General features: G+C 41.1%; 1 protein-coding gene across 2 annotated transcripts in view; it reads left to right on the plus strand.

Moving 5' to 3' along the window:
* TRIQK (triple QxxK/R motif containing) overlaps positions 1-27,500 on the plus strand; it is a 169,653-nt gene extending 142,153 nt beyond the window's left edge. For both annotated transcript variants that reach the window (XM_040433164.1, XM_040433165.1), the window contains one exon: positions 26,953-27,500. In XM_040433164.1, coding sequence (XP_040289098.1) covers positions 26,953-27,063 — 111 coding nt within the window. In that variant the 3' untranslated portion in view covers positions 27,064-27,500. The remainder of the gene's footprint in view (positions 1-26,952) is intronic.
* Positions 27,501-27,792: the final 292 nt, after the last annotated feature.

Below are 27,792 nucleotides of genomic sequence, written 5' to 3' on the forward strand. Positions count from 1 at the left end.
TCCACCTTTGGGTAACTTTGAAACAGACAGGAATTATTTTTAAAAAAATGCATCAAAACGCACCTCTAATATACACCCAAGCCGAGGTTTACACTAACGCAAATGTTATATATTAAGATATATTGTACATGGCAGACAGATTCTGTGTTACAAAAAATCTACATTTTCTGAGGGAACAAAACATACCGGCCCTCATTTATCATACCTTCACTCCAGAATTCTGGTGTCAAAAAGTCACATAATAGGGCTTTTGCAACTTTTTTTTGCAGTCGCTTGCATAAAATATAAGCGCTTGCCCAAAATTTTGTGACTTTTTGCATTTTTACACCACTCACTCCAGTTTTGTAATATGGGTGGGAAAGTAGGTGTGATTAGCTATGTTAATGAGTTTCACTCTAGATTTATCAATGTGACTTTTTTTTTAAGTTGTAAAAAAAGTCGCAATCTGACTCCAGTAGGAGAGTGGAGTAGTAAAACTGGAGTTGCTTTTCTAGACAGAAGTGTTAGGTTTAAGGACAAGCCAAATTTATCAAACACCCTGTGACATTTAAAAAAAAGTCCTCCAACACAGACTGAAGCAAAACTGACTTCAAATATTCGCTTCATGGTAAATTCCCCCACCATGTCTAGTTGTATTACCTAATAATTAATAAACTACTACCTTCATGCAACTTTGCAGCAGTGATTATTAGTAAAATTTAACAAAAAATCCAATTTGCTGCTAAAATGCATTCTCTAGCAGAGTGCTTATGCAAATAAAATATAGTCTACAAAAAACCGTAAGATGTGAGGAGTTCACACATACCACAGTTGGGTGCTGCATGTGTTATGCTACACGCAGAAATACATACACTTGGTAAGAATTTGACCAACTAACTTTTGCATGCAAGTATTGCTTATTAGGTAGTATACAAGTTTCCAACCCCTATACAAATTAATAAATTCCTTAATGTAATAAAATGCATTAAATATGGCTGCTACCATATTGCTCTAATATGGGGGCTTTATTACTCCTGTATTATGGATTGAATACCTGAACTTCCTGCAGTTCATCAGAAAATGAGAGAACCATGCCCTTGGTTTTGATGAACCACGGGAGGTCCAGATTTTGCATCCTTGACATGGGCACAAAAAAGCCTCTGTATTACACCTGTCTAAAAAGTGACTGAATACAGTCTTTTTTATTTTATTTTTTTAAATTGAAACCACCATTTCTGGCAGCAGTCAGTGAGCAAAATTTTTTTCTCTAACTGCTGAAGATTCTTCCCATCTGTCAGAAATATAATAAATATTATTCTCTAGCGATAATCTTTTTTGCTATTACTACAGGTGTAATGTGTATCACTAGAGAAGTGGTCTGTATATTTAACTCTATAGACCAGGTATGGAAAGGATAGGGACAGTGCAAAATGTAAACGTTATTGATGTTTGTGGTGTGCTTGGTGCAACTTACTTGGTGCTGTGATTCTGGAACTGGTACAGGTCTGGGTCATAGCATCAATAAATGGCTAATTAGAGGGGTGATTACATGGGGAAGAACTCATCATCTAACTCTTTTTTTAAAATAGACCCCCATATGTGACATCTGAGCGCAAGTATGCTCTATGATGGGTAAGGGGGTTAATAACATGCACAGAAGTCCATGTTAACGTCCCTTTGGGGACATGTACATTTACACAGGTAAAGACAATTTGTCTCTCCTCTGTGAAGCAGGTATATGCAGCTTTCACTAAGACCCCTTTCTAACGCCTTTAATTTGCAGTTTATCAAAACTAACACTGGTCTTGTTTTAATACTAAGATTGTCATGTTGAAAACAAGACCTGGCTTAAATATCTAGCTTTTACACAGCTGGAGAACCAGCCATCAGGAGCAGGGATTTGGGAGACATTTCCTTGGCTACTGAATTGTGAGCCTGCAAGGATGTATGAGATATGACCTTAGCAGGGAAAAGGTTAAAATAACTGCTATTGTTTTCTCCACTGCATTGTTTTTTTTTATTTTCTATTATGTTGTATTTAAAGGGCTTTGTATTGGCTCATCTTCAGGCTTGTTTATGCATTGGGCGGTTATAGTTAGGCAGCAGCCCATTGTGGTCATGTGACTGCAAACACACAAACAGTGTATAGGTGGAATGGAGGGACAGAAAGACGAGGCAGAACATTGCCTGCTACTACAGTAGACTTGCACTTGCATTGGTATGACATTGTCAGGTACCTGCTGAGGTTTGTTCTTGGACTGGGTCACAGGCGTGTGTGTATGGGAGGAAATTGCAGTGAAACTGGGGAACAAGGAGGATGCTGAGACTTCCTCTCTGAAAATTCAAGTCCCACCTCCATCTCGTAAGTTTTCCAATAATACGGGCAACAATGCAGGTACAGAATGTTTTGAAAAAACAAGCACAAATAGCTGCGAAAGGTATGGGATAGTTTCCCATTACAATTCATATTGTATGGAACATTGTTTTTGTTAAAAAAAAACAAAAAACTTTTAATTCCTGGGGAATGTCCGTATAACAAATGACCTCTACAATCTCTTTACAGATTAGGAGTAAAGCTTGCCATACTACACATAAAATAGCACTTAGTTGAATATGCATTCAATATACACTGCTCAAAAAAATAAAGGGAACACAAAAATAACACATCCTAGATCTGAATTAATTAAATATTTTTCTGAAATACTTTGTTCTTTACATAGTTGAATGTGCTGACAACAAAATCACACAAAAATAAAAAAATGGAAATCAAATTTTTTAACCCATGGAGGTCTGGATTTGGAGTCACACTCAAAATTAAAGTGGAAAAACGCACTACAGGCTGATCCAACTTTGATGTAATGTCCTTAAAACAAGTCAAAATGAGGCTCAGTAGTGTGTGTGGCCTCCACGTGCCTGTATGACCTCCCTACAACGCCTGTGCATGCTCCTGATGAGGTGGCGGACGGTCTCCTGAGGGATCTCCTCCCAAACCTGGACTAAAGCATCTGCCAACTCCTGGACAGTCTGTGGTGGAACGTGACATTGGTGGATAGAGCGAGACATGATGTCCCAGATGTGCTCAATTGGATTCAGGTCTGGGGAACGGGCGGGCCAGTCCATAGCATCAATGCCTTCGTCTTGCAGGAACTGCTGACACACTCCAGCCACATGAGGTCTAGCATTGTCTTGCATTAGGAGGAACCCAGGGCCAACCGCACCAGCATATGGTCTCACAAGGGGTCTGAGGATCTCATCTCGGTACCTAATAGCAGTCAGGCTACCTCTGGCGAGCACATGGAGGGCTGTGCAGCCCTCCAAAGAAATGCCACCCCACACCATTACTGACCCAATGCCAAACCGGTCATGCTGGCGGATGTTGCAGGCAGCAGAACGTTCTCCACGGCGTCTCCGGCCTTTGTCACATCTGTCACATGTGCTCAGTGTGAACCTGCTTTCATCTGTGAAGAGCACAGGGCGCCAGTGGCGAATTTGCCAATCTTGGTGTTCTCTGGCAAATGCCAAACGTCCTGCACGGTGTTGGGCTGTAAGCACAACCCCCACCTGTGGACGTCGGGCCCTCATATCACCCTCATGGAGTCTGTTTCTGACGTTTGAGCAGACACATGCACATTTGTGGCCTGCTGGAGGTCATTTTGCAGGGCTCTGGCAGTGCTCCTCCTGTTCCTCCTTGCACAAAGGCGGAGGTAGCGGTCCTGCTGCTGAGTTGTTGCCCTCCTACGGCCTCCTCCACGTCTCCTGATGTACTGGCCTGTCTCCTGGTAGCGCCTCCATGCTCTGGACACTACGCTGACAGACACAGCAAACCTTCTTGCCACAGCTCGCATTGATGTGCCATCCTGGATAAGCTGCACTACCTGAGCCACTTGTGTGGGTTGTAGACTCCGTCTCATGCTACCACTAGAGTGAAAGCACCGCCAGCATTCAAAAGTGACCAAAACATCAGCCAGGAAGCATAGGAACTGAGAAGTGGTCTGTGGTTGCCACCTGCAGAACCACTCCTTTATTGGGGGTGTCTTGCTAATTGCCTATAATTTCCACCTGTTGTCTATCCCATTTGCACAACAGCATGTGAAATTGATTGTCACTCAGTGTTGCTTCCTAAGTGGACAGTTTGATTTCACAGAAGTGTGATTGACTTGGAGTTACATTGTGTTGTTGAAGTGTTCCCTTTATTTTTTTGAGCAGTGTATATCTATCTCCCCTAACCTCCTCATGTCAGCCAATACTTCTGACTGCAGTTTTCTCCCAACAGAATTAAAGAGAACCTGTCATCAACTTTATGCTGCCCACACTATCGGCAGAATATAGTAGAGACAGGTGAGTTGATTTCAGCGGTCTGTCATTTATAAGTTAAAAGTAAATGGTTGCCAAGAACCAACATCACAATCCTTGCAGACTGGGCCTGGAAAAGAGTCACGGCCACCTAAAAAGAGTCATGGTTATTCATGAATTCCTGCTCTCCTGTCCACCTGCTGATGATTGACCTAGTTTTCTCCCTTCCTCTCTAGGAGAGAACTGCCAATCGTCAGCAGATGGTGAGAGAGCAGGAGATGAATAACCATGACTCTTCTCAGGTAGATTTGACTCTTTTCAAGGCCTGTGCTGCAATGATTATGATGCTGGTTCTCGGCAACCACTTACTTTTAGCTAATGGTTGACACACCGCTGAAATCTGCATTTCTGTCACTAATTAATGCTGCCCTCAGTGAGGTCAGCATAAAGTTGATGACGGGTTCCCTTTAAGAACTAGAAATGCTGATATATAGCATGCTCTGTCCTGTCCATTGAGTCAAGATCGCACCAACACATGTTACATTGTCAGTGATTTTATGTCTCTTACAAAGAGGATATGGACCCACTGTGCCTGCCATTTGGCTTGAGGCTTCTCTTAAGGGTCCATTCACACGTCCGCAATTTCGTTCCGCATTTTGCGGAACGGAATTGTGGACCCATTCATTTCTATGGGGCAGCACGATGTGCTGCCCGGACACGGAATTGCGGACCCACAATTCCGGGTCCGCAATTCCGTTCCCGAAAAAAATAGAACATGTCCTATTCTTGTCCGCAATTGCGGACAAGAACAGGCATATTCTATTAGTGCCGGCAATGTGCGGTCCGCAAAATGCGGAACGCACATTGCCGCTGTCCGTGTTTTGCAGATCCGTGGATCCGCAAAACACGTTGCGGATGTGTGAATTGACCCTAAGGGTGTTATCCTGGCAGCTTCCTTGCCTTCACCCTTTAACCTTTATACAGAGATGTGGACTCCGCTGAAGGGGAACTACTAAACTGCTACCTCTTGGAGTAGTCTCTGTTTGCTGACTCACACAGGCCAAGGAGCGGAACACTGAGGGATCCCACAAAAACAACAGTCAAGGACAGGCTGAGGTCAGGGCAGGCCCTTCCTGCCGGAGATAGCGGAGCGATGGTGGACAAGGGCTGCTGCCATGACTGTGAGCAGCTGAGCTTTTCATATTGTTTTCATTGTTTCTTTTTTTTGTCAAAAACTGCAGTCATTTTATCTCAAACTATAGAGCATTTTGGTTTTTGTCGTTCTTCCTCATTTTGGGGATCTGTGGCATTTTTTGAAAAGGCAGTATGCTGTAAGTGTGGAATTTTTCTGAGGTTTTCTCTGAGACTTCAAAAACTCTTGGAAAAATATGTTACAAATGTGACAAAAGTAAAGAAGTAAAAGCGCTGTTAAAAATGCTTGAAATGCATGTATTTTTTTACAAACTTGTGTGTGAAAAAGGCATTATAGTAAAGTCAGGACTGTTTATGACATCATTAAGGCCTTATACTGCTAAAAAAAGACTCAAAATAGTGCTGTGCTGTGTTGTCACAGTGCAGTTAACTGTGATAGTTGTAGCCGTGCAGGCTGGCTGCATGCTCTCTCACGTACTGGCTGCAGGCTGACTCTTATGTATTCTGGTTGCTTGGGGCTGCATGCTGGCTGCGGTGTTCAGTCTGTGAACTGTGTTTATGTATCCCCACTTCCATATCTCTGTGGCTCGTCCTGTCACCGATGCCATGCAGGCTGGCTGCATGCACTTTGTGTACTGGCTGTGGTATGCTGGTTCTGTGATGTGTGCTGGCTGCAGCCTTGTGTATGAACAGGGTCTGAGTATGGATGCATTGTGCGGTTCTGTCACTCCTTGTTGTGAAGGCTGGCTGCCTGTAACCTTGTACTGACTACAATTTATCCTGTGCATGCTGGTTGTTGTTTGGACGTGCTGGCTGTAGCATTTTCTGACCATGTGAACTGACTCCTGTATTGTTTGTTCTTTGGTTCTGGTTACTTCTGGTTCTGGTGGGGTTAACTTCCCTGGTCTGTTCCTGGGTGTGGCCTATCAGGGGCCCTAATTTTGCAGCTATTTCTATCTGTGGGTCTTGGGGTCCGTTCTGTCTTTTGCCTTGCTGGGTGTAGTCCCTTGCTGCTGACCCAGGGGGTTTTGCCATCTACACTTCTGTGTGGTCACCTGGTAAAGCATTGTTGTATCTTTGTCCATGCCTTGCCTGATCTTCTGTACCTGTTCTTTGTCTTTATCCTAAAAATATAAAATACAATCCCTGTTCAGATATTATTCCCTCTAGCGCTGCAAATTCCAGGACAAAGTGAGTAAAAATAGTCCGCACAATAAAATGGGAAAAAAAGGATTGCGCTGCAGGAGAGTATTCTTATTATATTCAAGTCCAAGGATATTGGTGTTCTATAGTCTATGGAAATCTTCAGTCAAACAAGTTTATCTATACACATCAAACTCAGCTATGGTGTGGAAATCTGAAAAAAATAGAAACCGCACTATGGTGTAGTAACTTCTCAGAGGAGGTGTCGCCTAGGGATCGACCGATTATCGGTTTGGCCGATATTATCGGCCGATATTGAGGCTTTTGAACGTTATCGGTATCGGCATCTATTTTGCCGATATACCGATAACGTAATGGGAACACAGAACGCGCTGCTCTCAGCGCGTTCTGTGTTCCCTCCGCAGCACAGGGGAGAAGGAAGCAGTGTCTCCTCCCCCTGTGATGCTGCTGCCGCCAATGACAGGACGGAAGACAAGAGGAGGGGAGGGGCTGTGGCCGCTGCGCCAACAATGAAGATGAGTCTTTCATTAATTCAAATACAGGAGGCGGGAGCTGCAGAATCACATAGCCGGCTCCCGACCTCTATGAACGGCAGCTGCGGTCCGCGGTAGTTAACCTCTTAGGTGCCGCGGATCGGAGCTACCGCTCATAGAGGTCGGGAGCCGACTATGTGATTCTGCAGCCAGCTCCCGCCTCCTGTATGTGAAAGAGAGGTATCTTCATTGGTGGCGCAGTGCGCCCCCCCCCCCTCAAGCAGTGCGCCCCCCCACCCCAATAGTAAAAACATTGGTGGCGCAGTGCACCCCCCCCCCTCAAGCCCCCTAGTATTAGTCATTGGTGGCGCAGTGCGCCCCCCACCCCCATCCCAATAGTAAAAACATTGGTGGCGCAGTGCGCCCCCCCTCCCCCAGTTCTAATCATTGGTGGCAGTGGCCACAGGATCCCCTCTCCCCAGCAGTGTAAGCCTGGGGCTCCGATCGGTTACCATGGCAGCCAGGACGCTATTGAAGCCCTGGCTGCCATAGTCAGCTCCATGCTGCTGTGTGCACAGAGCACAGAGCAGCAGGGACAGTGTGAGATCCTATTCACCCTGATAGAGATCTATCAGGGTGAATGGGACAAGGGTTCTATTAGGGGCAAGGGTGTCCTATCTTTTTCCTCAGTTAGAATAGGCATTTTTGTAGAATGACATTTACAGAAGATCTTGAAAAGACTTTTCTTCAGTTTTCTTTGTTTAGTTGGATTACTTTAATCTCTCTGTATTGTTGAAACGGAGATGAAATAACCATTTATTAAAAATGTTACAAAAAACCACATGCTTTCAAAGGGTGTCCTAATTTTTTCACATGACTGTACCTACATCTGTCCTCCGGACCTTCTGACCACTTCAGCTTTACCTTCACTGCAATGCATGAAGTTCCTTGGTGGATGACATCGCTGAGCCTGCTTGTGATGCTTAATACCATCTGAGTCTTGTGAGTATAACCTGTTCACAGGCGACACCTCCTCTGAGAAGTTACCACACCATAGCTGAGTTTGATGTGTATAGATGAACTTGTTTGACTGAAGATTTCCATAGACTATAGAACACCAATATCCTTGGACTTGAATATAATAAGAATACTCTCCTGCAGCGCAATCCTTTTTTTCCCCTTTGTCTTTATCCTGTCTGTTCCATGTATAGCCTGGCAGTGCATACTGCTTTTGATCCAGTCTGTTCCATGTCTTGCCTGGCAGTGCCTTACTGCTTCTGTTCCTGTCCTGTGTATGTCCTGCCTATGTAAGAGGGCTCCTGGTTCATCTGATCTACGTGTTCAGCTCTGCCTGTGACCGCCATGATTCCGCTCCGCATGGGGTCCAGGCATCTGCTTGTGCTCTGGTTCCTGTTTGTCTTGTCTGATCCATATCCTGAGTTTGTTTGGGTTCCAGTTTTTCTGTTGTTGTCTGGTAGTTCTTTGCAGGTAGTGGCCAAGTGTGCCGGGATCATCCTGAAGGTGTGACCAGTGAGCCATCAGCCAAGTTCATCACCACCACCCGGGGCTCTGTGAAGAACGGGGCTCACTGGCTCTCGCCCTCTGGGTTCGGCCTCCTATCTTGCCGGTGCACTTGGCTCAGTGGTAGTGCTACCACTATTGCCTAACCTGCTTGTCTTGCATGACTGTCATGTTCCTTTATTACATGTGTGATAAAGTATTCAGTTGGTTTCCTGGTCTGTGAACTGTCTTGTCCTGTTTGCGAGACGTTCCAGAGTACTGCCTGTCTTCTGGAACATGACAGCTGTTTTATCCAATAACATGACTAGCACCAAGATGGATACCCAATTTAACCTATTATATTCAGCTAAGTTTGCTGTCTGAAATCTGATGGATCTGGCATTTCCATCATTTCAGTTGTTTTGCTCCTGTCAGCATTATATCAGTGTTATACAATACATCCCAGACCTCTAAGGGTTACATACTGTAGCATCATAAATCATATGCTGGGAGGTCAGGACGGGTGCTCTCGCTGACACATGCTGCGAGTCCAATGCGTGTGAAAGGGACCTAACAGGGAGGACCAGAGCTCATTATGAGTTTTTAGTTTCCCTGGAAAACCCCTTTAACATGTAAAGAAAAAATAACTTGCTTTCTAAATCTTCTTTATCGGAATGGACATAAATATGTATTTTAAAAATACTATACACAGGTATGAATATTGGCGACAAGTCTGGCAGATATAGATCCAAGCCTTTAAAGAATGAAGGGGCATACACAGTATTTAAACCCAGTAAAAATAACTTTTGCTTCATAAATGCCATTATTTATTTATTTATTTATTTATTTATCATTATAGCTTCAAAATTATATACTTTTATCTTTAGAATTCTAACGTTGGAACTTTTTTTTTCTCTCAATCTTGTTGTAGCAATTAGGGTGTATGCAGAGTATGTCGTGTATTATGTAAAATAAGTATTATTTTATTACAATACAGCATCCAGTTTGTGCCATTGAAAGGTTGGCAATGTTCATATTCTTACTCAAAACTGCACTATGCACGTACTGTTTCCATAAATTGAGTTGGAACACACTAAGTTTGAAAGATTAATGGCAATGATTCTTGCCTTAATTAATTATTATCCTCTTCTCTGATGAAAACGACTGACTGAACGACGATCAACATATCAACTACCTTTCTCGTAAACCCTAAACAAGTTAAGAACACCCATGCAGATTTATCACTACTTTTTAAAACTTTAATCTGTTCTGTCCTTTCCATACTTAGAATTTTCCTTCCATTATCGTTGTGCAGACTGAGAAATAATTGCTACAGTGTTTTAAATAAAGCATTTTAGCAACAATTAGAACCCGCAGTCCATCTGACCTCTTCTCTATCTATTACTAATTGATAACTGTCCGAGAAACCTAGGACAGGATAAATAGCATTGACCTCAAATATCCTGTCATTCCACAGAAGTCTTGTATTTCGTAGAACAAGTTTAATATCGCCTTACACAAGATTGTCCTGACTGTTGTCCTTTTCACAAATTGACTTACAACAATCAGAAATTCAGTTGGAAATGGGATTATTTCTATGAGATGTGTAATTTCAAGGCAATGCACTTTTTTTAAACTTGAGAACAGGAGAAATGCAACGTAAATTAACCTGACGTACAAAAGCTGAAAATCAGCATTTTAAGCAAACCTTTGCTACTTTTTCTTTGCTTCCCACACCCTGATAAATTTTCTGTAATTTACTCCTGAAAATGTCATAAATGATAGGTAAAATGTTTGGAAGATCATAGATTTGATTTCCTGGTGCACAGGCTGTGCAGAAGATGCACCAAATTTATTAAGAGGCCTGTGCCTCTTAATAAATTTAATGTATCTCACGTCAACGCATTTTTATTAAGACTGATAGAGATGCAGCCGAGCTAAACTTGATGGTTAACGCGTTAAAGAATGGCTAGACAAAGATATCTAACTTTTTAATGGATTTCAACGGCTTTCGTCACGAGATAACCAAGAAAACACTGTGCCTTGTGCTATCAGAGTCAATTTTAGCTCGGCTACATCTTAATGAGACATCAGTGAGTGATCAGTGATTTTTTTTTTCTTATTGTTAATATTATGACTGCCCACATGAATGTTGTTTTTTATAGGTGTTCTCTAAATCGACACAGTAATCACCAAATGCCTTTTAATATTTACTGAAACGGGTGCCTTATACCTTAAGGGTCCGTGACACTCTGGAGAAAGAGGCTCCTATTGAATTCTCCTTACACAGGGCATGGCTGTATAAATGCTGCCCAATCTGCTTGAATAAAGCGGAGTTTCTCTGCACAGCAGCTAGACTGGACAGGAGTTTTGCAGAGAAAATGTCCTGGTCCCTTTAGTCTCATGATTCGTGAAGATCCCTTCAGTCGGACCCCTGCTGTTCAGCAAGTGATAACAACGAGCCATCACTTGCCTTGACTGGCTTATCCCTTTGCAATGCAGTTACTTAGCACATTTGTTGATATTATTCCAACAATATTCCTTTATTTCTAAGCAAATTATCCATTTTAACACCCGCACCAAGATTACAAAATTAGCAAAAATGGAAAAGCAAGTAATGTACATTTCTGGATAGTGTTTAGGCTTTTCATCCAAAAATATTGATTTACCAATACATTTAATTGCTGTACTAATTAACTCACTCAACTCATCCAAAATAATGCCGATAGTCTTGAGCGAACTTGTGGTTTCATGTTTGGCGTACAAGGTTTGGGTTATCTAAGAATTCTGTTATGGATTCCATTAACACGGACCATAACTTATGGTTCGTGGTAGCGGAATCTATAACGGCATTCTTAGATAACCCGAACCTTGTACTCCGAACTTGAAACTCCAAGTAAGCTCAAGACTAAATGGCAACTTTTAATATTAGATCCACTCTCTACTTTTTTCTATAATCATAATTGTTTAAACTTTGCTTAAGCAGGTGGCTATTGTAGAGACATGTCTGTTGTGATCGGGTGGTGCTCTGCGGTGGCCATCAACAGCTGCCACTTTCTGCCCTCCTCCTTCTCTAGTGTCTCTAATTAAGATATGGAGCAAAGGGCTCAGGAGGTGAGATGCAGACCACACCGCCACACCAACCCTACCTTAAGCATGCTGCTTATACTTTGCCTAGTAATGACCCCTATAGTGCCCCAGTAGTATGCTCCCCAGTTGACCAAGGGAAGAAGAAAAAATTAAAATACCAGAGTCCTATTCCAAGACACTTTTCAGCCTGCGGCCTGAGACGCCTGTGTGCCTATGCCATTTGTACACTGCCTCATTTATTGGCCTGGGGCCTATGAGGGTGAACAACAGGCCAGGAAGCCATGGACTCCTATGCCCCACCACCGTATTCAACCTTATCACCGTCCAGAAGAAATATACATTTGAAGTCAGAAGGGCTTCTACGGCCTAAGTACCTCATGCTCCCACTGTTAAATAATGCTGAGAGCATCACTATCATTATGTATCGGGCCAGTGGCCATGAGGAGACCTCAGGCTGCCCCCTGGGCATCTGCCCATTGGGAAATTTATCTGTAGGGTCTATAGCCAATCATATGATTTTGTGAATTGGACTCACACTGCAGTGTATTCCTATTGTGCTACCACATTTGTTTCTGTTATCTTTATTTTAAATTTGAAGCATTGAATGGCACAAAGCAAAGTAAAAGTGGTTTTGCTAAATTCGGCGTGGAAGAACTTTACTAACTTGCATAGCGCCTGTGTAATACAAATCTGTCCTGTTCTATAGGCCCATGCTGTACCTCTTTGTGCCTCTCATTTTACATGGAGATTTACAGGATTCTTACAGAGGCATCATACAGCAGCACCTATGTAAGGTCAAATGGACTTTACTGTACCTTCATATAGCACTGATGTATATCATTTGGAGGTTTTTCTTTTGGTTCTGAAAAACAAAAATTGTGACTGGCTCCATCTGTTGCTGTGTGTACAGAGCTATTCTATCCTGAAAGCATTTTCTATTTTGGCTTCACAAAGTGTCTCTGCCATTTCATAGTATGGAGTCACACCATACAACTGACGAGTAATGTTCATGATGAAGCTAAAAATACTTTGATGCCTGCAGCTATGTACAAAAATCTACTGGAAGGCGTCTCCCACCAGAGGAGTGACTGTCATTTCTGCAAAGTGGGTAGTTGTAATACTCATGGTTTTGGAATCGGATATGGCACATGCACATATGGAGGAGATGTTCAGGTGTCCATAAACTTTCTGGCTACATAGTGGTAGGTACATTCCCATAAATATTTATTCCGTCCCTACTTGCCGATAATATATTCTTTATTATTAGCTTTGGTGCATACATAAAAGGGGACGTGATGTTGATCTGCCTGAATGGGCAGGGAACTCTATTTCTATGTAAATGAACAGTATCCTGAACTATAGAGGTTTCAGACTACAAAAAAAAAACATAGAATTATGAAATTAATACAGTAAAAGCAAAAAAAATAAAAAAATATTTTGCACACACCGTGACCATGGACGTTTATACTTGTACTAATTAGTTTGCTTCATTAGAATGTTATTACCATGTCATTTTAATGCAGCATTTAATGCGACAGTTTCTTTTTGCTGTTGATATTTTAAAACTTTTTTAATTTCCCCAAAGAATAATTCTGTTCCCGATAATAATGTCAGAGAACAGCACAGAATTGCTAAACAGGAAACTATATATTTATTTGCAAAACAAATAAAGATGAGTGCATTAAAATGACTTTAAAATAACGAATTACAACTTGTGATTTCTTAATTAGGATTCAGTGCTACTAATTAGGTTAGATTTGCTTGTTTTGTAGCCATTAACCTTCTGTTACCCATTGTAAATCATAATCTGTAATGGGCAAGCTGGTTGTCACAATGCCAAAATTCTAAGTCCAGCCCCAGAATGTAAGCACCACCTTCGGAGGAATTTCTAACGCAATATTAAATATCTGGAGCTTTTGATTTTTAATCTTTTTATAACTTTGGTTTTAGTGCAGGATCCCATTTCCTGGGAGTAAAAAATTTTTATTTTGCTTTGGCTACATGACATTTGGTTCTCCATGGGATTAGCATGTATCCCTATGTGAAATAAAGTTTTGGGGTACAAAACAATTGACATGGTCAGGTTTTTTATATGGCCCCAATGTCACTTATACACTTGTTTTTCATATGTAAAGATCAAGGTCGTAGCTGTGGTAGACCACATAGTATTCCTGTATGCAATGCTTTTTAGATATTCTGTACCTATAAAGTAGTTTAGACCAAACAGTAAAGACAAATGACTTCAGCGTAGAACTGACCACACAATAGTGAGCATAAAATGGTTCCAATCACGTGCGGCAGGAGTGCGCTCGGAGTAGTTACTGCTACAGAAGTGGCCATACAGTAGTTGTAACCATAGTCCTGTGCCACTCTCTTCAGTCAGGCAAAGAGGATGACATTACCAGGAGTATAGTATGCTTTCACTGTATCCTGGACATTTATTTGGCATAAGCTTAGGGAGTCGGTGGCTGCGCAAAAAGGGCTGGCAAGACTAGGACTGTAGTGCTCTGTTACTAGTCACTAGATGAATACCTTAAAGGGGTTTTCCTAAATGTTTTAATTGTTTATGTACCTTGGCGGAGGTACTGGGTGTCAGACTCCCACCGATGGCCTATCCAGAAGATAGGTCATCAGTTAGGGCTACTTTCACACTGGCGTTTTGGCTTTCCGTTTGTGAGATCCGTTCAGGGCTCTCACAAGCGGTCCAAAACGGATCAGTTTTGCCCTAAATGCATTCTGAATGGATAAGGATCCGATCAGAATGCCTCAGTTTGCCTTCGTTCTATCTCTATTCCGTTTTGTTGTCCGTCTGACGAAACTGAGCCAAACGGATCCGTCCTCCATTGACTTTCAATGGTGTCCAAGACGGATCCGTCTTGGCGATGTTAAAGATAATACAAACGGATCCGTTCTGAACGGATGCAGACGGTTGTATTATCTGAACGGATGCGTTTGTGCAGATCCATGACGGATCCGCACCAAACGCGAGTGTGAGAGTAGCCTAAAAAGTCTCAGGAAACCCCTTTAAATGATGTACATAGCTATTTAAAATATTTGCCTATTTTGTAGTCTAGTATTTATCTTTAATATTATTAATATTATGAAAGTATTATGCACAATGATGCACTGTAGAAATACCGCCTGCTGGTGCTTTTTTCTCATTATTATTATTATTATTATTATTCAAGCGCCATTCATTCCATAGCGCTGTACATATGATAAGGGGTCACATACATAATACAGACAATTACAATAAGCATGAACAAGACGAGTTACAGACTGGTACAGAAGGAGAGACGGCCCTGCCCGTGAGGGCTTACAATCTACATGATGGTTATGTGTTAACATTTCTGGGTTTGAGCACCTTTACACAGATATTGGTTTGGGTAAAGACTAAAATCTGTATGTGTAACCCCAGCATACTGTAATAACCATGATTATTTGTGTTACACTCAGCAGAGCTGCACAGAGATCGCAACAATTCAAATCCCAAGTAAAGCTAAGCTTAATTCCCTGTGTCACATATAACCACACATTAGGGAACATTAACCAACTACAGTTGTGGCTAAAAGTTTTGAGACTGACACAAATTTAGTTTGCTGCTTCAGTTTGCATGGTTGTATTAAATGGGTATAAATATAACTTATATTTTAGACTAATTCATCATCAATAATGACCTAATATAATGTAAATGTCACATGTTTACCGTTCAGTAGTTATAAAAGTATTTTTCTTCCACTGCTACCCACTGTGTTTCTATAGAGGCATCGACCTGTAGTTCGGAGCCTTTGTGAGGTCGAGCATGCTCAGTGTGTTGCTATTAATTCTCTAGCTAAAGGTCTTGTGAAACAAAGGGCGTGTCAGTGTGCTTTTCATTACCGAGTAGAGGGGGCGTGACCGGACAGTATATCAGGCAGCCAATCAGTAAACATCAGCACTCACAGCAGGGAAGCTAGGGATTGTGGGGATTGTAGTTTTGTGAGGGAAGATCAGGCGCCATGATACTCTCAGTGTGTTGCAGGCTCACACAGGAGCTAGACAAATGGATTGCAAGGTAAATTGAAACTGTGGTTATAGATATCGGTTCTGGTTGGGTCACAGCTCGCAGCCTTAATGCAATTTTTCAAAAATTAAGTTACTTTACCGGGATACCCCTTTAACTCTAGACTGTTATGAAGAGGGATTAGATTAATTGCAAAGTCATTCCTTACCATGAAAATTTGCTTAATCACATAAAAACCCATTTCAGCCCTGTTAACATAATTTCAGTGATCTTCTCGTTAGCTTAGGAGAGAGTGTTAATGAGGACAGGGTCGCTGATATCACTCTTATCATGCTGATTGAATTAGAAGAGCAGATTTTTTGCTTTAAAGGGGGTGGGTGCTTGAAATCTTTGTCTTCTTCTGTTGACTCCAAGGAATCATGCAGTCATCACTGCATTGCATCAAAAGGACTCCACTGGCAAGGACATTGCTGCTTTTAGGATTGCACATACTGTAACTCAACCACTTTTATTAAGAAATTTAAGGAGAGAGGTTCAATTGCCCAAAAATGTCCAGCAGGGGCCACGACTGTGTCTTAAAGAGGATTCAGCTATGGGATCGGTCACAACCAGTGCAGCTCGGAAATGGCCGCAGACAAGTGTGAGTGCTGTTGCATGTACAGTGAGGCAAAGATTTTTGGAGGATGGCCTGGTGTCATGAAGAGCAGCAAAGAAGCCACGTCTCTCTCCAAGAACATCAAGGGTATATTGATATTTTGCAAGAAGTACAGGGATTGGACTGCAGAGGACAGTGGTAAAATAATTTTCCTCCCCCTTCAGACTGTTAGGAAAATCGGCAAAAATGATTGTCCGGGAGAAGAAAATGTGAGTGCTACTGTACTATAAGTCCTGTATCATGCTTCCTTAAAACATCCTGAGACCATTCATGTGTGAGGTTGCTTTTCATCCAAGGTAGCAGGCTAAGTAACAGTTTAGCCTATAAAGACTGCCATGAATAAAGAACAGTATGAAAGCTTTCTTTAAGGGCATCTCCAGCATGATGGAAAAAAACAAAACATTGAAAATTTGGGTCGATGGCCAGGAAACTCTCCAATTGAGAATCTTTGTTTAAAAAGAAAAAACGTATTAAACTTTTGGCCACGACTGCAGTGTGATTTCCTTGCAATTGTTTGTTTTCAGGGGCGGACTGTCCATAGCCCCCCCCCCCCTTCCCACTGCCACTGGCTAAGTACATATTAGTGGGGGCACTATTAGAGGAAGTTCAGGCAGCATGTAAAAGTAAGGCTAGCTCTGTGCTGTGGCACACATCTCACCTCTTAAGCCCCCCTGCTCCATATCTTAATTGGAGAAGGACAGAATTATGCAGCTATTAATGGCCACCACAGAGGAACATTCTTCTGGGAGGGTGTTTTGTACTGCATTGTGGTATTTGGTTCTTTGGCATGGTATTCGGTGCTGCACTCTGGTATTACTAACCCTGCCAACTTGTGTTGGCCTCATCTACTTGTGTTGCCCACCTTCTGTTAATTTGGGCCCACCTACAACATTAGGCCACTTCTATTTTTTAGGGCCTCTTTAAGCTCCCATTCTGCCCCTGGTTGTTTGTGTGATTTTTGTTGTAGTTCCCTACCCACACAAATTTGCACTGATATTTTTCTGGCTGTAAAAATACCAGAATAACCAGATATAGGTTTTCTTGGCCACCTGCATTTCTTGGAATTTATTTTTCTGTCATTTTTGCAAACGGTACGTTTGCCCACTAGCATTTTTAATGCCATTTTTTTCCTATTGAGAAGGTGATGTGAAAATGCCTGAAAAAAAATGCCCAGAGCTACAGCATATAGTGTTTTTTTTTTTTTTTTTAAGAAGACAGAAAACAGCAGGTAATAAACAAAAATAACAATAGCAAAAAAAAACTTGTGATTCCTGTGTTTTATATTATCTGGAGCTGGAGTATTTACAGCCAAAAAAAAAAAAATGCAGGTGCAAAAGATTACACTTCAAAAATGCTGAAAAAACGGCAGTAAGAACATACAGCTATTTCAAGGGAAAAAGTTATGGTTCTTAGAATGTGGCAATGCAAAACGAACCAATACCGGTTGGCCTTAATGCCAAAATTGGGTTGGTACTTAAGTAATTCTGTAATATTGGTAGAAAATTTATGGAATATTCTATTACCTTCAATTTTAAGCCTTGAAGGCAAATGCACTTGAATATGAGATTGTATTTGATGGAATATAAAATTAATTTACCATCATTTTAATACAATACATTCTCAGATTTGTGGTACATCTGCAGAATACCAATGGCTACTGAAATTTCCTAGCTCCAAGTGACACCATGTCTTATATATCCACTCTATCGACTGAGAAGATCTGTATATGATTTGTGAATATGCTGCACGGAGACTACGACAACCTTGTGTACGGGGTTTGGACATGAATGGGTTGTTCACATCTCACCAGCATTTGCATTTTGAAAGCAATCAAATGCAGTTCTTATCTTTCTTTCTTCCTTAATCACTGTTGCTCTGGGAGATTCTGTGGCGCTCTTCCAAGATCATGTCCGATCCAAGTTTGTGTGTTTTGGAGAGAAAAAGAGAATTGAGATTGATTGCCATCATCAACCAGTGTGTGCCATTATACCATTTCCCCTGTGGATGCATTGGCATAGGCAACATGGATATCAAAGCAGCAGGTTGCTTGGCATCACAAGTGGCAGCTTCACGGCTGGAGCATCTGCAAGCCTGCCATGTAGAGATGGGAAGAAGCACTGCTTTTTGCTCAAATTCACTGTGCCTCTGGCTGTATTAACTCTCTGTTAGCGACATCAAATGCTGTACACTACATTAAGTAGTAAGCATTGTGATAACTGTGAAATAATATTGAAATCATATGTTACAAATTACAAACAATTGGACTGCACAGAGTAGGGCTGAAGCTATAGATTATTTTTGTAATCAAGTATTCTACCGATTAATCAAGTATTCTAATAAGAACAACTCCTCAGACCCCCTTGCCATCAATCCTCAGCACCATCAGGCACCCCCTATGGCCATCGGTTACTCCCTTAGTGCCACCATCTTCCCCTCTTAGCCATTAGTCCCCAGCTCCAGTGAAATCAGGGCTGTGGAGTCGGTAGATAAATGTTCCGACTCCGACTCCTCAGTTTTATGTACTTCCGACTCCGACTCCCCGACTCCGACTCCTCTGTATTAATATGCGAATGTATTTTATACATTCCTTGAGGGAAAGAAACGCAACCTACCACAGGACTACTGGCTGGGAAGCCAACAGTCTACTGTATTGCACAGTTTAAGCAAAAGACAAACACAATGAAAACAAAGTTTTATTATTATTTTTTTATTAATCAATCAAGTGGCTGGATAGTAGCAGCAGGCATAAACATCAGGAACAGGATCTTTACAGGAATTTATCTGCTGCTGAAGATAGGGCAGTGGGAGGATCCAGGAAGGGGCATTTATTCTAAAACATGATTTTCCTAGGAGAATCCCATAGTCATGTTTAAAGTTTAAGCTAACAATCGGAGTTTACAAGTTTTTATAGCCTTAGCTAAATGACAGCAGTTTTTCCAATGGTTTACAGCTTCAGTCTTGAACTATTGGCCCTCCATTCCCTTCACTTATACAAGTGTCTCACTCTCTAGTCCTGCAAAAAACATATTTATTTAATCCCTTATCAGTGAGAGGCTAGGTTACACATGGACGCTGCGTTCCCTGTAAAAGCAGAACACAACACTATGGAAAGTATAAGTATTGCAGCTCCTAATTGTGCGTTGCGTGCCATATAGTGAAGCACATGAAAAGCATGCTTCTTCACGGTCACTTAACGTGTTCGTTTTGCAGTTACGTGAGGCACTGCATGCATTGGTCTTTATTCTTACAGTAGAGAAGTCATTAATTATAACTTTTTGTGAATTCGGACATTTAAACTTGCTTTTTTTTTTTTATTCCAATCTAAATTTAGTAGGAGTCGGAGTCGGTGCATTGTTTGCCGACTCCTACTCCAGGTACCCAAAATTTCCCCCGACTCCGACTCCTCGACTCCGACTCCGACCCCACAGCCCTGAGTGAAATAAAATACTTTTCTGTAGGGGCGCCACCGACACTCCACAGTTGCATTGTCTTATTCACACGCTGCACTGTCCTCCTGTCGTCACACAGGGTTAGGTCATAGTGCGCGGTTACGTGCACTACATCCTGACGATGTGTGTATGTCAGGATACAGTGCAGCGCGTTGCGGGCTGTCAGGAGGCCACAGAGCGTGAGTAATAGCAAGCGCTTCAATCACACTTCATGGTCACATAGCTCAATCGAATCCTCGATGCAAAAAATGTGCATCGAGGATTTTTTTTGTGTCGAGATACTTGATTTAATCGAGTAATCGTTTTAGCCTTAGCACAGAGACAACCAGGATTATTTTTTCCTCTCTGGATATTTAGGGTACCTGCACACGGGTGTAGGTTTACTGCATAGATTTCCGTGTGGTTTTCTTGCGTTTCTGCACCAAAACTCGCATGTTTTACTTGCAATTTTTGGTGTTTGCCGTAGGTAACAACCGTTCCATCGAAAAGGGTCAAATCAACAGCCAAAAAAAAGCCACACACAATCGACATGCTGCAGATTTCAAAATACGCACGGCAAATCAATTTCTGTAAGGAATAAAAAGCAAAGTGTACATAAGATTTGTCTAATCTCATACATTTTGCTGGTACTTTATTACGCTGTTTGTTTTCTACACCAGAACCCGCGTAGAAAAAATGTGCGTAATCCACATCGTGTGCAGGTACCCTTAGAAGGACTCATGTTACTGTGGTGCCTAGATGCAAAATTAAATAACTAGGAATTAGCAACAATTTTTGTTAAAGAATGCATTCATTTTAAATGGATTTTGACAGCCGAGCAATATATCAGCTCATTAAAATCAATATGTTCAAAATGCAGATGACCTCAGCGTTATTCACTGCTTAAACACTGTCATCCGTACCTAAACCATCTGTGGCAGGACATCTTGCAGTGAATAGTATCTTATGCATATGATATGATTCTGCATTGCTCATCCGCATGTAATATAATCTTTTCAAACCAAACTTCCAGTGAACTACTGAAAAAGAATATACACCTCAGTGTGTAAATTCAAGTGCCTCATCTAGAAATAAAAAAATATATATAGCTCGATGTTGATTATTAGCTTCATACAGTTGCAGGCTGCACACTACATGCAGTTTGGTATAGTGCAGAGTACGAAAGAGACTTGAATTCCCCCCCTTCCTAGTAATGGTTGGTTAAATAAAGCTAAAATAACTTGAACAACCTGTCTGTGTGTCTGGAGAGGGAAACTGCTAGTTCATAAAGTCATGTGATCACAGCAGCATCAGCAGTGATTTAAGCAGGCAGATTCCTCTGTCCTCAGTGTAAGGCCTCATGCACAAGACCGTTGCGTTTTTTGCGGTCCGCAGATCCGCAAAAAAACGGAAACCGCCCATGTACCTTCCGCAATTTGCGGAACGGGCAGCCAATTGTAGAAATGCCTATTCTTGTCCGCAAAACGGACAAGAATAGGACATGCTATATTTTTTTTGCGGGGCCACGGAGTACTGTCCGCATCTTTTGCGGCCCCATAGAAGTGAATGGGTCCGCATCCGAGCCCCAAAAACTGCGGCTCGGATGCGCACCCGAACAACGCTCGTGTGCATGAGACCTAAAAGGGTGGATGGAAGTAGAAATGGGGTAGTGTTATGTGAGCTAGCAAGTTTGTAAAGATAGTGACTGGGACTGCACTATACACTCACCTAAAGAATTATTAGGAACATCTGTTCTATTTCTCATTAATGCAATTATCTAGTCAACCAATCACATGGCAGTTGCTTCAATGCATTTAGGGTTGTGGTCCTGGTCAAGACAATGTCCTGAACTCCAAACTGAATGTCAGAATGGGAAAGAAAGGTGATTTAAGCAATTTTGAGCGTGGCATGGTTGTTGGTGCCAGACGGGCCGGTCTGAGTATTTCACAATCTGCTCAGTTACTGGGATTTTCACGCACAACCATTTCTAGGGTTTACAAAGAATGGTGTGAAAAGGGAAAAACATCCAGTATGCGGCAGTCCTGTGGGCAAAAATGCCTTGTGGATGCTAGAGGTCAGAGGAGAATGGGCCGACTGATTCAAGCTGATAGAAGAGCAACGTTGACTGAAATAACCACTCGTTACAACCGAGGTATGCAGCAAAGCATTTGTGAAGCCACAACACGCACAACCTTGAGGCGGATGGGCTACAACAGCAGAAGACCCCACCGAGTACCACTCATCTCCACTACAAATAGGAAAAAGAGGCTACAATTTGCACGAGCTCACCAAAATTGGACTGTTGAAGACTGGAAAAATGTTGCCTGGTCTGATGAGTCTCGATTTCTGTTGAGACATTCAAATGGTAGAGTCCGAATTTGGCGTAAACAGAATGAGAACATGTATCCATCCTCTGATGGCTACTTCCAGCAGGATAATGCACCGTGTCACAAAGCTCAAATCATTTCAAATTGGTTTCTTGAACATGACAATGAGTTCACTGTACTAAAATGGCCCCCACAGTCACCAGATCTCAACATAATAGAGCATCTTTGGGATGTGGTGGAACGGGAGCTTCGTGCCCTGGATGTGCATCCCTCAAATCTCCATCAACTGCAAGATGCTATCCTATCAATATGGGCCAACATTTGTAAAGAATGCTATCAGCACCTTGTTGAATCAATGCCACGTAGAATTAAGGCAGTTCTGAAGGCAAAAGGGGGTCCAACACTGTATTAGTATGGTGTTCCTAATAATTCTTTAGGTGAGTGTATGTAGTCATGTGGAGGTGGTTAAAGTTTGCTATGTGCGTGCAGATCTTATGCTACGTCAACTGAATGTGAACTGAGCCTGTAGAGCACACACTAGAGCAGCACTATTTCAGCTTTATGCTATCACTTCAAAGTAAAAAAAAAAAAAAAAGTTTGTTAGTCTGAGCATTAAAAAAATACATCTGTACGCACTGTATCATGTAACTATTCTGACATTCATTATGCCGGTTGAGAATAGTGGGTGCACTGTACGGGTCTGCTGTCCGTTCTCACAAGCAGATGGCTCCTACAGTTGTGTGTCACTTGCTTATTACATCCTCTTAAGATTAGTAGCAGTGTGTGCAGATGGGCCTGAAAGAACAGCTGTGTATAGAAAAAAAAAGAAAAGAAATGAAACCTGCTCTATAAAAAAAAAATAGTGGCCTAGTTGCAATGAAAGCAATAATTTCTCTCTTGCTCCGTTCAGATGTTTTTAATCGTTTGTGGTTTGTTTGTATTTTTTTGTTAATTTAAGTAAATATTCATAATTTGCTTCTTTAATGAACTGTGCATTTATTTCACACAAGGGCAATATAAATAGTGAAATTATCGAAAACTTGTCACAATGCAAAATCAAGACGATGCCTCAGAGAAACGTATGTTACAGTTGGAATGTTTTGAACAAATTTATGCCATTAGCACTAAAACATGAACAGCCAGGTAGAAAATCCCAGCAGAACATAAACAAATGCTATGAATTATTCATCACCCTTTTTTCTTTTCCTGGTTAAACTGTAAATGGTGTTTTGAAGGTTGTTAGGGTGTTCTCGTCTCCCATTATTTGAAATGATTCCAGAAAGAGGTGGTCATCAAAATCATTAAAATGTGCCATTTTTACTTATCCGTCCATTGCAGATAACGTTATCAAAGATTGTTATAGGCAATAAGGACATTCTTTAAAATAATGACATTTATTATTGGGAATTTCAGAAATTTAAAAAAATCCCAGAATAAGGGCTCATTCAGACAGCTGTAGTGTTTGCCGGCCGTGTGCGCTCTGCTTTTTGCGGACCGCACATGGCCAGCACTATGATCTAAATGACTATTCTTGTCCACAGTCTTTCTTGCTGGGACAGGGTGTGCTGTCCGCATCTTTTGTGGCCCCAATGAAAGGAATGGGTCCGCTCCCGTTCAGCAAAATTGCACCGATGTGGACGCACTCATACGGTCGTCTGAATGAGCTCTAAATTTGTACATATGTAATAATCTTCTTAAAAAAAAAAAAAAACTTTATTTAACTTTTTCAATGGCTTTTGTGCCATGATATATCATACCATACTTGAGATCTGCTATATCTGTATATCACTAGAAAAGTTGTCACATACTTTTTAGGCTTTTTTCACACGAGCAATACGGATTGTGTCAGGATCTGTTCAGGAAAACAATGATGGTCTTGCACACAAGTTGAATCCGTTTTTTCTGATGTGTTTTTTCAGTTTGGACTGCATGCATTTTTCACCCGCATGAAGAAAAACTGTGAAGAATATAAATCTACATCTCCAAGCAACTAGTGTTGAGCGAATCCAACTCCAGTGGAATTCAATCTGAATTTCATGGAAAAGTTGATTTGACACAAAGCTGAATTTCCTCGTGCTTTGTGGTAAAGAATCGATTTTCCCTGAATGGCAGTAAAAAACAAAACAAAAACATACTTACCTCATCCATTATAGCACGAAGAGCCGGTCGCTGCCATCTTGATTGAAGATTATGCACAAAATCCCGTGTGTAGTGATGTATGACGTCACCACGGGCCGCGCAAGATTTCGTGTTGAATATTCAATCAATTGGCGATGACCGCTCTTTGCACTATAACGGATCAAATGGATGATATAAGTATGATTTTATTTTTTTATTTTTTTTTATTTTACACTGTAATATTGCTATCGGATGCCGCGATCAGCTACGAATGCAGCATCTGGGGGGTACGATGATGGTGTACCTTCCGTTTTTCACACAAATCCCTTTCACTTCTATGGAGACAGAGCTGCATGAAAAACTAGAACATGCTGCAATTTTTCCTGAATGCAAAGCTGGTGCATAAATATTGATACTCATGTACACAGACCCATTGAAATGAATGGGTCACAATTGAGTCTGGATGCTATCCGTAAGCTACACGCAAGGCCGGAAAACTCACATTATTACTGTACCCAGCCATTATCTGCCACATGTTGAGTGCGGTGCACCATTCCCCTTTGTGTATGGTGGAAAAGCTGTGACAACCATACATACAGTATTAGAAATTTACTAAGAAAAATCTACTACACCGATTGTGCCAAATAGTGTCTAATTTGTGAGAAATTTTTCCTAACTTTAACCGCTTGAGGACAGGGCTATTTTTAGTTTTCATTTTTTATTACCTATTTTCCAGTGTCATAATCCTCTACTCATAAAGTCATACGAGGGCTTGTTTTTTGTGGGATAAGTTGTATTTTGTAATTTATATTGCATACAATGTAGTGGGAAGCTGGAAAAATTACAGATGAGGTGAAACTAGAAAACAAAATGCAATTGCTCCATATTTTTATGGGTTTAGATTTTACAGTGTTACCTATGTCGTTACATTCATTCTGTAGTTCAGTACAATTATAGCTATACCACATTTGTATAGTTTTTCTTGTGTGTTAATAATGAAAAGAAAACTTGCATTGCCATATTCTGACCCCAATAACTTTTTTACCATTATGTCTACCATTATGAGCTGTGTGAGGGTAATTTGTTAAGGGGTCAATAGTAGTTTTGAAATGTGTATGATTTTTTTTGTAACTTTTAGATTTTTTTCACCATATGGGATAAATACATTTATATTTTAGTATTATGGGCATTTTGGGGTACGGCAGTGCAAATGATCTTTATTGTTTCTTACTGTTTATTTTTAATGTGGGGGAAGGAGGGTGATTTTGATTTTTTTGTATTTTAAAAAACTTTTTTAGGGGACTTGAACATGCAATACTCTGATCGCTTCTCCATAAGATTGCAATAAATTACCATTGCAGCTTAAGGGAGTTCCATTGTGTTCCTATGGAACCCAACCCTGCCATGTGGCAGGGCTCCATAGAAACTTTTGCAGTGGTAGCCTCAGTTCCATTAGAGCAGGCTTGCTCAACCTGCGGCCCTCCAGCTGTGACAAAACTACAACTCCCAGCATGCCCGAACAGCCTACAGCTATCAGCCTACAGCAGTGCATTGTGGGAGTTGTAGTTTTACAACAGCTGGAGGACCGCAGGTTGAGCATGGCTGCTTTAGAGGGACAGGCTTTCCACAATGAAGGAATGCCCCTCCCAATCACTGCGTGGGGGAGCTGTTTGGGCTCTAGGAGTACATTGCTCCTGGGGAAAGCCACCTCCGATTCTAGGGTTGCAATTGACACACACACAGCATCTGAGGGGTTGAATGCCTTTGATCGGCATTGATTCTGATAGCCCTAGCTGTGTGAAACAACAGGCACCCGGCAGCTAAGGCGACTGCTGTGGAGTGGGCACATTTTTAAAGAGACTAAATGCCCCATACATGTATGGCCCATGTTGTCAAGGGGTTACGACTGTATCAAAAAAATCTACCCCACTGTCTTAGGAAACCAAATAAAACTTTAATAGTTTTTTCAGGGGTCTTTTCTGAAGTTTGTCTAATAGGGCTGGGTTCTCATGCAGACATTGACATGCAGATCAGCACGGTTTTCAAATAGATTGAGTCTAAACATGGTTTGATTGTGGCCAAGCAGTAACCTGCTGCAATCAATCTGAAGACACATGAAGATTGGCAGTATTTCAGCTGTAACATGTGAATCAGCCTAAGTAAAGAGCTCTCCATTCCTGTAGTCCATGCCGTAGTTTCAGCTCTTCATTACCCCATAACTTTATCTAATACTGCTTCCAACTCTACTAGGTCTTATCATTGAAGAAATAGATCATTTAAGAGAGGTTCATACAGACCAGGCTCCTAGTGGTGGATACATTTGCCTTTTGCATACTTAAAGCAGTTTAACAGTCAGTCACTCTTTTATTGATCTAATGCAGCTACAATTAAAAATAAAGCAACTATTCAAAAACGTGTCTCCATGGTTACCGACTGCAAACAAACCTTGTGTAGTTTGATCCTACAGTCATGTGTCACTATTTTCCACCTATCCCCTCTTCTACTATCTGTTTGTTAGCCATTAACTTAGCGGAAATATTTCTGTAAAAAATAAATAAAATCGGAGGCCACCAGTATTGGTATTTTGGAATGTATCAATGTACTTTGAGAAAACCTTAAAAAAAAGTTTTGCCATGATCAGATTGAAACACAGGGGACATCATTAGTTCTAACCACTAAACCACCATGCCGGCTTCACAGTGAGGTAAAAAATTTGACATAAAATCAATTAAACATCATAACATATTCTTTCTTGTCTCTTTGCGTTTAGGAGGTGCTGCTTATTACAGTGGCCATCCTGGTGCTCCTGCTGGCTTTCTATGCCCTGTTTTATTTGAACTTCACTTCAGCTACGGAATCCAGAGACGACTCGGCAGACTAGCCAATGCCATCCAATCTCAAAGCTGGGGTTTAACGTTGGAAGACTCAGAGGATGTAAACATACATTATATGCTATATGAGTTATAAATGTTACATTCCATTTCTAGCATAATGATCATGAGACACAGAATACAAAGTCTTAATTCAGTCATAATTAAACATTCCCGATCTGAACTGTTATCTGGTATATGAGTTCTTGATTATGTCGGAGATGCAGACATTCCTTTGGGAAAGAACTATTTTGTATTTCTTTTTCAAATTTAGATTTTTACTGGATGTGTGCCTAATATGTTGATTTGTAACTTTCATGATAATTAGCAATACCATAATTCTGATGAAGGCAAACATTTTAAATATGAGTATTTTGATAGAAGGGAATCTTTCTTTCTAAATGATGCAATTTTTGTATTCAACACATTAAACATATTGTAATCTTCATTTGTATGCCGTGTTTGTATTGTATGTGGTTCAACATTTCTGTAACATCTGTGCCAAGGGATATGACTTGCTGCTGATGTGATTTTATGCACACTTCATGAATATAAAATCATATCTGGGTGAGCAGATTATATTTTCTTAATATAAGGACAGAAAGCATTGTTTTTTCAGTCTCATTTTTTTATCTGAAAAACTACTCATTCAATTATTTTCACAAAATATCAAAGAAAACAAGATGACACATAAAAGTTCTTGCTGTAGAAACATAGAAAAACATCTTAAAAAAAACCAA

Source organism: Bufo bufo, chromosome 5, assembly GCF_905171765.1.
Source record: "Bufo bufo chromosome 5, aBufBuf1.1, whole genome shotgun sequence".
Taxonomy (NCBI): Eukaryota; Metazoa; Chordata; class Amphibia; order Anura; family Bufonidae; genus Bufo; species Bufo bufo.